The sequence below is a fragment of the Vipera berus genome (genome assembly GCF_964194415.1).
Source record: "Vipera berus genome assembly, chromosome: 7".
NCBI lineage: Eukaryota > Metazoa > Chordata > Lepidosauria > Squamata > Viperidae > Vipera > Vipera berus.
The window spans coordinates 71,028,384-71,040,849 of NC_138209.1; the positions used below are offsets into that span (position 1 = coordinate 71,028,384).

At 40.3% G+C, this 12,466-nt stretch overlaps 1 protein-coding gene across 5 annotated transcripts in view; it reads left to right on the top strand.

Moving 5' to 3' along the window:
* The window catches only part of FRYL (FRY like transcription coactivator), a 143,974-nt gene that overhangs the window by 60,693 nt on the left and 70,815 nt on the right, over positions 1 to 12,466 (top strand). For all 5 annotated transcript variants that reach the window (XR_014027030.1, XM_081332088.1, XM_081332085.1 and 2 more), the window contains 7 exons: positions 926 to 1,033; positions 2,043 to 2,280; positions 2,581 to 2,766; positions 2,848 to 2,934; positions 7,287 to 7,555; positions 8,241 to 8,436; positions 12,309 to 12,433. Coding sequence is in view for 4 of the 5 variants with exons in the window: in XM_081332088.1 (XP_081188214.1) it covers positions 926 to 1,033; positions 2,043 to 2,280; positions 2,581 to 2,766; positions 2,848 to 2,934; positions 7,287 to 7,555; positions 8,241 to 8,436; positions 12,309 to 12,433 (1,209 nt within the window). In the remaining variant the exon portion in view is untranslated. The remainder of the gene's footprint in view (positions 1 to 925; positions 1,034 to 2,042; positions 2,281 to 2,580; positions 2,767 to 2,847; positions 2,935 to 7,286; positions 7,556 to 8,240; positions 8,437 to 12,308; positions 12,434 to 12,466) is intronic.

Consider the following 12,466-nt stretch of genomic DNA (forward strand, 5'->3'; position numbering starts at 1 on the left):
TAGCCATTGGGACATCTAGTGTGTTTTGGGAGCTGCAGTTCACTGAAAACTAGCATTGAGGTAGCAAAAGAATACGTTTGACCTGCGTTGTGTTCAATCTTCCTGGGCAGGTGTAGTTATCTTTGCCTGGGCTTTAATTGGGTTCTCCTCTGGGGATGGTTCTTTCTGCCAACCTAGCAGTTCGAAAGCACGTGAAAATGCAAGTAGAAAAATAGGGACCACTACGGTGGGAAGGTAACAGCGTTCCGTGCACCTTTGGCGTCTAGTCATGCCAGCCACATGACCACGGAGACATCCTTGGATGAGCGCTGGCTCTTTGGCTTTGAAACGGAGATGAGCACCGGCCCCTAGAGTCGGAAATGACTAGCACGCACGTGCGGGGGAACCTTTACCTTTACCTTACTGGGGATGGTTCTTAGGCCATAGTGAAAGCAAGGGACAAGAATGAAGTTAATCTGAGGGAGAATGATATTCACACGTGTTGCCTATTCTTTTGTTGCTGTGTTACAGAAGAAATTCCTATTTTCTAATATCTCACTTTTCCATTGTCAGTTTATGTACATAGTTAGCATGCTAGTCCTTGTTAGATAGTCAGAGATATAGTGAGTATAAGAGCTGTTTTAACAGTGGTAGAAATCTGTAATCCATTCCATAAACTTTTAAGTTGACCTAATAAAAACATGGCTTCAGCTTTTTTCTTTTCTGCGGTCGTGGTTTTTTTCGTTTTACTGTTTTAGTGTATTAAGCCACTGTTTCCATCAGGGCTTAATCGTTATCAATATATAATTGCTTTTCTGTTTCTGTAGATGAGTTAAACTATATAATTTCATAGTTGTAATTAAAGTAAAATTCTTAAGTTGGGGTGGATGTACAGTCCCATCTAGTCACTGTGAAATAAGCTATGTAACGTGATTCTCATTGACAGGGGTGAGAGAAAACCCAAAATTGATTTGTTTCGAACTTGTATTGCTGCTATCCCAAGACTGATTCCAGAGGGAATGAGCAGAAATGACCTTATTGAACTGCTGGCAAGGTAGGATTAGCCAGGCTTTTACTGGAGTAAACCATGGTCCTCAGCAAAGTTCCCTAGAACAGCGCATTGTATCCTCAGACATCCCTGTTTTATCTCTTTGTCAAACTTTAAGATAAAATTATTGTAATTTTTAAAAATGAGAGTCTGGAACATTTCGGTATCGTCATCAGAGTTCCTTTTAGCCCCCAGATTGTCATTAGAAAATAATTATTCTTCGAAAATCAAAATTCTGAATGGTTTGGGGATTCCTCAGATATTTACCAAAGATCGATTTTTGAAATTACGAAACTATTCTTAAAAAATACGTTACAAGCTAAAGCACACATTCTGTGACTGATAGAAACAAAATATTCTCCTTTGCTGCTTTAAAATGTAAAAAAGTTAGCAGAGGTTAGCAGATTTGGTGACCAAGGCTCATCTCCAAATGTTGGCAACTCATTAAAGTTTCACCAATAATCTTAACGTTGGGCTCAGGTAGATCTCAATTAATGAGTAGGTTCATTGAAGAGCACTTAACTCTTCATTTATATGGGCCTGCCCTAGGCAGAGTTTTATAGTTTCAAATTGTACCTTGGAATTTGAATTGGATTTAAACAAGTCACAGCTTCAGAGGGAGCTCATAGCTGGTAGACTTGCTAATCTAGGATGGCTGCAGGCAAATCAATAGCACCTGTGCTAGTGATACACAAAGTGTATTTAATTCTAAAGTAACAGGGATGAATAAAACCTAACTGAATGTTAATAGTGAAAGGATAGGAATTCATTCCAGGGAGTGGAAGAACTTGGGAAAAGAGTAGTCTTATAATTTACTTCTGGATTCAGAGAGTTAATTTAATCACAGTTAAATCATCTGCCGTACCGTATCTGCACCAGGCATCACTGCTAAATGTGCATAATGCAAGTATTGGCAAATTACCACCCCAATCTTGTATATTGCCTTTCATCTTCTTCAGACTTAAAAAACTTCTTTTTCATAATGGATATGCTAATTCCTCGCTGTTGTTCACAGGCTGACAATTCACATGGATGAAGAACTGCGTGCGCTGGCCTTCAACACTTTGCAAGCATTAATGCTGGATTTTCCAGATTGGCGGGAAGATGTTTTGTCAGGATTTGTTTATTTTATTGTCCGTGAAGTCACTGATTTGCACCCTACTCTCCTGGACAATGCAGTTAAGATGTTGGTGCAGCTAATTAGTCAGTGGAAACAAGCAGTCCAGATACAGAACAAGAACCAGGACACTCAGGTATAATTACGCTGTGTGAACGGGTGGGTTTTAACTGAGTAATGAAGACTGACAAACGGGGGCATTATTTTAGATCGGTGAATACGTGGAAGATTGAGTTGTTGCTTGTTGGTTGTGTTCTTGCAAGTGCCTGACCCCCTTACCACACTGGACAACATGATGAAAATGTTGTCCCGTTTGTTTGCATGCAGGTAAAATTGCCCACGAGGCTTTTATCTGCCCCTATGTATATTTGGAAGGTGTAAATACAAATGAATAAATCCCATTGATTTTAGTCATTTCTGTTTTTTCACCTTTTAGCGTGGCATAGCCAATGGAAGCGCTCCTACCCTTTCCCTGGAACGGATCCCTTATTCTACTGTCTTCCATGTGGTTGAAGGCTTTGCGTTGGTTATCCTTTGTAGCACAAGATCTGCCACTAGAAGACTAGCTGTCAGTTGTCTTAAGGAAATAAGAGCTCTCTTCACTGTTTTAGACATGGCTAAGGTAAGCAAATGGTTACGTGCGTCTGTGTTTATCTTAATGCTGCCCTGACTTTGTCATGTATCACGATATTTGTGTTCTTAGGGTGACGATGAGTTGGCCATCGACGTAATGGACAGATTGAGTTCGTCAATCCTTGAAAGTTTCATACATCTCACAGGTGCTGACCAGGTAAGATTCACTTCTTTAGAAATCATGGAAAATAACAAATGCCTCATGATTGATTAATCTTTTGCTTCGCGTTACACGTGTGCAGGTAGTCCTCAATTTACCGCCATTCATTTAGTGACCCTTTGAAGTTACAGTGGCCCTGGAAAAAGTGACTGATGACCACTTTCACACTTGCAACCACTGCCACAACCCCATGGTCATGTGATCAAAATTCAGCCACCTGGGAACTGGCAGGTGTTTATGACAGTGGCTCTGTCCTGGAGTCACGTAATCACCATTTGTAACCATCCCAGATGGCTTCTGACAAGCAAAGTCCAAGGGGAAGCCAGGTTTTCTTAATGAATCAATTAATGAATCACATAACAACTGCAGCGATTGGCTTTTAACAACTGTGGCAAGAAAGGTCGTCTTTCTTAACAACTGTCTTGCTTAGCAACCGAAATTTTGGGCTCAGTTGTGGTTGTAAATGGAGAACTACCAATATTGCGAGCCTTGTACGTACCAAAATAAATATTGAGCACTGCTTCTTAAATCTCAAAAAGCCTTTAACCCTATGCTGAATAATTGCTTTATTTACGCTTTCCCACGATGTCACGAACGGAGAGACTGTGCTCATTGAGAATTTATCCTTTCCCATGATGACATGAACGGAGAGACTGTGTTCATTGAGAATTTATCCTTTCCCATGATGACATGAACGGAGAGTCTGTGTTCATAGAGAATTGTAACCCTAATGGTGCTTTACAAAAGGCAACTGGACTTTTGTTTTTTTTTCCTTGAAGACGCTTCTCATCTCATCCAAGAAGCTTCTTCAGTTGACGAAGCTTCTCGGATGAGAAGCGAAATGTCTTCCAAGGAAAAAGAAAAGTCCGGTTGTCTTTTGAAAAAGCAGCTTTGGGACAACCATGACCTTGGATGACTGAGAATCTCCATAGACATTGAGAATAGTAGATGCTGTTGGCAATGACTGAATGGGTGGGAAATGCAAATAGTTACAGACACGGCTTCAAAAATGGGAATAGCCGGGCCCAGCCTCTTTCCTTTTCTCTCCTGTTCCCCCCACCCCTTGGTTTAGTTGCCTCTTTCTCTCACTTCATCAGTTTGGTTCATCACTTTCTCTTCATTTCCCTTTTAGTGCAACTATCCCTTCCTTTCCCCATCTCAACATGCTGTTTTTTCCTTACATTTTACTGGTTTTCTTCTGGAAGGAGGGAAGAGTGCTTCTGTGAGTAAGAGAGAATGATTACTACATGCACGTAGGGAAATAACTATACAATGTAGCTTATTTTACAGAGAATAATTTTAATCCATAGCTACTAAAGTGTAGCTTCAAGCCCATATTCACATAGATATAAGTACAACATTCACCTACTTGCACGGGGGTGGAGTACTGTAGAAGTTGGCAATCGTGGGTTGATAAGGTGGGGGACGGTGGGGACGCGGTGGCTCAGTGGGTTAGGACGCTGAGCTTGTCGATCAGAAGGTCGGCAGTTTGGCGGGTCGAATCCCAAGTGCTGCGTAGCAGAGTGAGCGCCCGTTACTCGTTCCAGCTTCTGCCAACCTAGCAGTTCGAAAGCACATAAAAAAATGCAAGTACAAAAATAGGGACCACTACGGTGGGAAGGTAACAGCGTTCCGTGTGCCTTTGGCATCTAGTCATGCCGGCCACATGACCACGGAGACGTCCTCGGACAAGTGCTGGCTCTTCGGCTTTGAAACGGAGATGAGCACCGGCCCCTAGAGTCGGAAACGACTAGCACGCATGTGCGGGGGAACCTTTACCTTTACCGTAAGGTGGGAGACTTGATTTTTATCCACATTACATATTTCTTCCTTTCTGTATTTTCTTCGAGGGGTGACGCTGATGAAGTATTAAAGTTAGGGTCGTCTTTCTTTCTGGTAGATACAATAATCCCTTTGAGTAAGGGACAGCTTACTTTGGCAAATGAAGCTGGAATATTTGTTTTTCTTCAGTGCTATCCCTAATCCTCATTTAAAACTGAACGTTCAGATGTCTTTTGTCTATATATAATAGCTGCTGCTGCTCGGTTTCAAGGAAAAATGCCATTAACAATAAGGGAGGGGGGACAGTATTCCCCAATATTTCTGGCTTTGCGGACCGGCAGAGGGAAGAGGGGACGGTGGTGCGCGAGTGGCCGGCAAGCGTGTACACATGCAGCTCCATTTGCATGAGCGGCGTGCATGCGGGCCTGCCAGTCACGTAAATGGAGCGCGTGCACATGTGTTCCGCTGCTGCTCGTGCAAGTGCAGATTCACGTGCGCAATTGCCAGCTGTTTCTGTGGGCCCAGTTGCAGTCCCCTCACGGCTCACTTGAACCTTTAGGCTGTGGTAGACAGAGATCATCCAGGCTCTGGCATGAGACGCCTCAAGCATGCTGTTATCACCTAAACCAGGGCTTTTCAACCTTTTCACCCATTGTACCACTTTCAGGATATGGCAACATCCGAGTATCACCAGTCGCCTAGCAAGGTGTCAAAAACTTGATGACCAAAAAAAAAAAACACCATGAAAAAAAGTGAACTTACAACAGTTCGCTTAGTGACTGTTCAAAGTTACAATGGCACTGAGAAAATCCCCCCCCCCAAGTCACAGCCGAGGAAGACACCTGCCTGCCCGCCCGGCAGTGCTTTTCCTCCTGACCGAGGTTTTCATTGTGAGCATTTCTGTTGAGGATTGGCAGCAGGGGTGGGATGGGGGTTTGTTTGGTTTTCATTCCCCCCCTCCCCCGTCTGCAGGGTGGTTGCAGCTGGTTTTGGTCACTTCACATGACCCTGGGACGCTGTGACCATCATAAATATGAATCAGTTGCCAAGCATCTGAATGTAAATCACAAGACCCTGGAGATGCTGCATCATTCCAGCTGATCGGCGCTTCTTCTGGGCTCAGAAGCAACAGGATCAGTGCCGAGCTCCAGCTGGAGCCTGGAGTTGATCCTGGCGCTTCCGCTGAGCCTTGACAGTCCTGAAGAAGCGCTGATCCTGGCGCTTCTGCTGAGCCCCGACAGCCCTGCAGCTCCATCCGTCTCTCGCTCAGGCTTGTGCGGTGCTGCCACCGGTTCAGCTCATTCCCCTCCCCCGCTACCGCTTTTCTAGGTTGGTCGCGTACCACCTGCCAGATGCCCATGTACCACAGGTGGTACCCGTGCCACTGGTTGAAATGCCCTCATCTAAACCGAAATCTGAAGATACTTTTGAGAATTGCAGTTTAAGCTTCAGTCGCACCTCTTTTGAATTTAAGCTTGTGACTGGCTCATGGGAATGGGCAAGTTTAAATCAAATCTAAAGGACGCCTTACTGTAGAAAGCCAGGCTCTGAAAGTTGGGATGTAATTAATTTTGAAAGATCAGGTTAACAAGTTTTAGGGGGTGTTCCCTGATATTTTCGTTGGCATAAGAAAGCAGGCAACATTTTAACAAAATTGTATTTAGGGTGTCATTGCAGAGCTTTCTGAACTAGCCTGATCTAACAATAGCTATGTGTGTCTTGATTTTATTTGATTGTTCTTTATTGCTTTGGTCTGCAACCCATCTCACCATGACTTTGGGAAGTCAACAAACGATGCAGTGATAAACATAAAAACGATTAAAATGGAAAAGAGTTACCTAAGAGCTAAGACAAAAGGGACTGAGTAAAACAGGGTTGAGGTCTTCTTCTTATCCCCCCAACCGCTCTAGCAAGGAGCAGCCCCCTCCCCTATCCATAATGATGTCTGTGCCCTTTCAGTGTGGGGCTAATTTTTGAAGAGCTAATTCACTCACATGCTGAAATAATCGCATTGATAAAATGTTCTGTAGTGCCTATACATTAAGCACAATTGTTTTGAAACAGCCACAAGATTACTGTCTTTTCCCCCCACTTCTAAGAGAAACAATCTTACTTTGTACACTTATTTGTGTCCTCACCCTCGGAGGTGCAATGAGGTCAATATCTTTCACCGTGTAAAATTATGAAAAGTTTTCTCGCCTTTGCTTCCTTCTCTTTGAAAAATCCCTGTGTTCCTGTGTCATCTCTTCCAATGTTAATACGGTTACTGATTAGAATTAGTAAATCCTAACGAGGGGGAGCATTTGTGTCGGAGAAGGGAGCAGTAAAAGAAAAGTTCGTACGTTGCTCTGTAAACTATGATCTGACTGAATTTACCTAAAAGAATATTTATTTTCATTTTTCCCCCGCCCAACCCAAATATAGTACTTTGTGCTTGTTTTGCCAAACAAGCCATTTTCATTTTGCAATGGGAATAGCCTTAGTTTACGTATGCCTGTAGCTTCAGATAACCAGTTTTTAAGCATTTTCGGTGAGCTAAACGAATTTATTTTTGTTTCCATACACAGACTATGTTATTGTACTGTCCCAGTTCAATAGATTTACAAACATTAATTGACTGGAGCTCTTCTCCTATCAGCCACCAATTTGATGTCGTCAGTCCGTCACATATATGGATATTTGCACATGTGTCTCAGGGTCAGGACCCCTGGATTATTAGCCTTTCCAGTTTGATGAAACAGGAAAACCTGCCAAAGCACTGTCCCACCGCCGTGAGCTATGCGTGGATGTTCGCTTATACCAGGCTCCAACTGTTGTCTCCCCAAGTTGACATAAAGTAAGTCACCCTTTTAATACAATGAAGTACTTTCACATATATGGAGAAGACAGGCTGAACAAAAATAGCTAATATTTTAATTCAGTGAAATACGTAGGATTAGCTTTTTTTATAAAAAAAACGTGGAATGCTAAAGCAAAATTATTTTTTGCAAGGCTGTCAGTTTACATTTTAATATTTTGTGCGTGTATGAACTTAAATGACTTAACTTTGTAACTTAATATAATACAGATAATCCTCATTTAGCAACCAAAATTGGGACCAGCAACTGCAAGGCGATCAGTAAGTGAAACAGCAACTGCGGTTTTCATTGGCTTTACAGACCTGCCAAGGTCATAAATACGACAATTGGCCGTAAAGATATTTTCCATTCACCACCATAAATGCAACTGGGCCACTAGCATAGACTACCTATGCTGGAATTTTTTTCAGGATGCAGAGAAACTGCGATAAGCCACCCACGTTGTTCCCTTGCAACAGAAACCATATTTTAGGAATACAAAGATGTAATTTAAAATCTTCCCCTAGGCCAGAGTAATTATTAAGAGTAGTGTACACATAAACCTCAGTTGTGATATCTTGTTTTAAACATTGAGTCTCATTTAACCTTAAATACCCAATGCATCACAAAACCTTCTCCCTCAAACTTTTTCATTCTTCTTTTTTTTTGTCTTTTTCTTAACAGCAGCCCTGTCAATGCCAAGAAAGTAAATACTGCCATCAGCAGTGATTCCTACGTTGGGCTCTGGAGAAACTATCTGATTCTTTGTTGTAGTGCCGCAATGTCGACACCATCTTCGGCATCCACAGGTTCCGTCAGGTGTTCCCCTCCTGAGACGCTGGCGTCTACTCCAGATAGTGGCTATGGCATTGATTCAAAAGTATGTTCATCCGGTGCATTAAGCAGTTTATATTTCTGTTCTTCTTAAGCAATTTGGATTTCTTTTCTCCTTGATGAGGTGTATACAGTTAGTAGAGTAGAGTAGAGTAAGGATAGAAATAGAATAGAACAGAACAGGAATGGAATGGAATGGAATGGAATAGAAGAATAGAATAGAATAGAACAGAATAGAATAGAATAGAATAGAATAGAATAGAATAGAATAGAATAGAATAGAACAGGAATGGAATGGAATGGAATGGAATGGAATGGAACAGAATCGAATAAGAATGGAATAATGGAATGGAATAGAATAGACTAGAATAATGGAATGAAGAATAGAATAGAATAGGAATGGAATGATAGAATAGAATAGAACAACAGAATAGAGTAAGAATGGAATGATGGAATGGAATGGAATAGAATAGAATAGAATAATGGAATAAAGAATAGATAGAGTAGAAGAGACGAGAATAATGGAGTGGAGTGGGATAGGAAGGATAGGATAGGATAGAATAGGATAGAATAGAATACAATAGAGCAGAGCAGAGCTGGAAGGGACCTTGGAGATCTTCTAGTCCAGCCCCCTGCTCAAGCAGGAGAACCTATACTATTTCAGACAAGTGACTGTCCAGTCTTCTTCTTAAATTTCTTGTTCATTTATGGGAAATAAAATTCAGAAATCCAGCGTTGTTCCCGTAGCTTTTGAAAATCAAAAGATGTATTTGTCAGCGTAGGAAAGCTTAGATAGAGCTACAATGTTTTAAAGCCCCAGTTGTTATTTTACTTCGTAGAAATGATTTATTATATGTAGTTTTCTTGTAAAATGATGCTTGAATCTTTTTCTTATCTGAAATCTCATTTTGTCATGCTTAATTTATTTTATAAAATAAAAGAATCCCCTCAGGCTTTGGTTTTAAGCTAATTCCATTTGACTGTCAGTTAAGCTGTCAGTTTTGTTAGTGAAGCTCCAAATTGTATTAGAAATGATTGAGTTACTGTTTGGATACACAAGCTCTCAAATAAGCTGGTCTGCAGAGGAAATAGTCAAAGCTGAATCCAATAATTTTATTTATTTTATTTATCAAATTAAGGTACTGTCCATCTCACTTAGAGTGACTCTGGGCAGTTTATGGCTAAAAGCATATAAAATAGAATAGAATATTCTTTATTGGCCAAGTGTGATTGGACACACAAGATATTTGTCTCTGGTGCATAAGCTCTCAGTGTAGATACAAAGAACAAGGTGATAAGTCAGATGCAAACAGCACGTGATAAATCATAAGATACCCATAGGAGGAGATTGTAGGAAAAAGAAAGATGAGGATAATAGCAATACAGCCCTACTACTACTGCTACTACATCTTTCTATATAAAACAGTATTGTGGGGAATTAGGTGTCTTAGAAGAGTGATGGCATGGGTGGAACCATAAACCATATAAAAATATCTCAGTAATATCAGAGCCAAGTAAAACATGAAGATAGAATAAGTTAAAAAGTTAAAATACCAAGAACTAACCACCCCCAGGATTGCATGCCATTCTGCAAGCCCCATGTGAGTTAGCAGAGTCAGGTCTTTACATCTTTACACCTTTCAAAAAGGTCAAGAGAGTTGGGCCCACTTCACCTCTGGTGGGAGAATGTTCCACAGGGCAGGGCCAATGGCAGAGAACTTCTGAACTTCACCAGCCAAAATTCTTCAACTGATATGAGTCCATAACATACCTTGCCTGCCTGACTGTTGGATGCATTAATTTGATGGTATCAAGGTTAAGTATGATCATAAAGTTTCATTTCTGACCCAGCATGACAACGTGAACAGAATCGGTAAATATTGGTACACTGGAACGGGAATTATAATTTGTTCCTAGTTTTCCGATTGCAAATGCAGGTTAACCCAAGTACGACATGGTTCCTTTGCAATTACTTGGTTTATGTGATTCTAAATCTAAACAATTCACAGCAATGTAAGGTTGGAGCAGCTAAAAAGGACAGCAATCAAGAATTTGATCGGAAAGGTTATGATCATTTTGCCACAGCCATGTGGGGGAAAAAAGTTAAAAGGAGGTAGGGAACAGAAGTCAAAATGTTTTGCCAAGTTATTAGTCTCATTTTCTCAATCTGTGATGCTGCCTGTCAGCACTTTTGACTTCCATCAAAAGTTTGTGTATATCAAGTATATGAAAGAGTGGAGAAGCTTATTTCAATCAATATATACAAACTTATTGAAGGAATGGTTTTATACTTCAAAGGGACTTTTATAAGCAAAGCAAGTTGTATAACATCTATTTTATAATGTGATAAAATAACCAGTGCTTTAAAATAAGTATTGTTTCTATTTCAATGTTCGTCACTTATTTTCTCTTCCAAGAAGGGGATTTTTTTCTGTTTCTTCAAAGTTTTACATTTTTAACCATGTTTTTTTTAATAATTTAGAAAATCAGATTTTGATTTGATTTGTGGGAGAGAGAGAGAGAGAGAGAGAGAGAGAGAGAGAGAGAGAGAGAGAGAGAGATGTGTAAGCTTAAAAGGGGTGCAGCATCAGAGCTTATTAAATCCTATCAGGATTCTCTTTGCAAATTGCAGACAAAGGAATTCAAATTATATTTCTGACTGTTTTAAATTTGATTGTAGAAAAACAGGCATGCTTTAGATTGCAGATATAAGGAATTCCAATTACATTTCCTGCCTAAGCTTGATTGCAGAAACATCCACATATATGAATTGCAGACACAAGGAATTAAAACTCATTTTCTGACTATTCTGGATCCAAAGCCGTTGTACTGTAATTAACCCCTTGATAAGATTTCTATGGTCTATATAAGCAGGCCATTACCATTAACAGTTCTCTCCAGATAGTTTGAACTCGTGGAAACACCCTTTATCATATAGAAATACCTTTATTGCATGTAGAGTAAGATGACGTTTGTACAGCATTTCCAAGATATTTCCAAGGTATCTCCAAGGTCAGAAAATGGTAATATTCCCAGCGTCTGCACATCTGCTGTTGTCACATGTTAGCTGGACAATGGAGGATGGGAATCTCTCCAGTGGCAAAGGAGGAGGAAGTCCATCCCAGAAAAGGGAGGGAAGAGGAAATACATCATAGGGTAGGAGGGTCTGACTGCCCACATTGTAATTTCTCCAAAACAGCCACGTGGTGGCAGCACAATGGATGGAATTGAATATGTACTGAGGAAATCTAACTTTTTCCCAAGACATAAACTAAAAGCCATTTTCTGAAATATTTTTTTAACTGAATGAAAATGAAAACCAAATCCATAGGATGTCATTTTCCACATGAGGCAACTAGAATCAGTAAAACATGTACAGTATATATGTTATCTCCTTAATGTAAAATGTTATGAAAAGAAGTATAGCTAGATGCAAAAAAAAATAGATAGATAAATTATTGGGTTTCAGAATCCCCTTAAAAGCTATTTAAGAAAAATAATTGAAGGTGAAGATTTGGGAAGACCTATTTATTGAAGTGTTTTATGGCACCATGATCCCATGTACTTATTCATGAAATAGGAATCCACAAAGTCAGTATGTAATTTTTGGCTTATCATCTATCAATATATAGCTTTTGGAAAGAAAACCATGTCTTCACTGGGCTTAATTGATTAATATGGTAAAAGGAAAAACACAACAGCAAGATGTTACGAGTGAAATAAAGCCAACATCGGAAATACCAGATATGTTGATAACATTCAGATAACTTATAGACTACAGAATCTTCGTACGTGCAGGGATGCTTTGTGATTCTTCCTCCCTGTCCTTAATTTCATGAGCATTATCACTTCTTAACCTGACTCCAAGTCTGATTATGATACTAAGTGAACTTCAATGCCATTTTTTTTTGTTTCCAGATAATTGGTGTCCCATCCCCTTCATCCTTGTTTAAGCACATTGTCCCAATGATGCGGTCTGAGAGCATGGAAATTACAGAATCCCTCGTGCTGGGCCTTGGAAGAACTAGCCCAGGAGCTTTTAGGTAAATAAATGTTTTAAAAGTATCAGTTTTTTG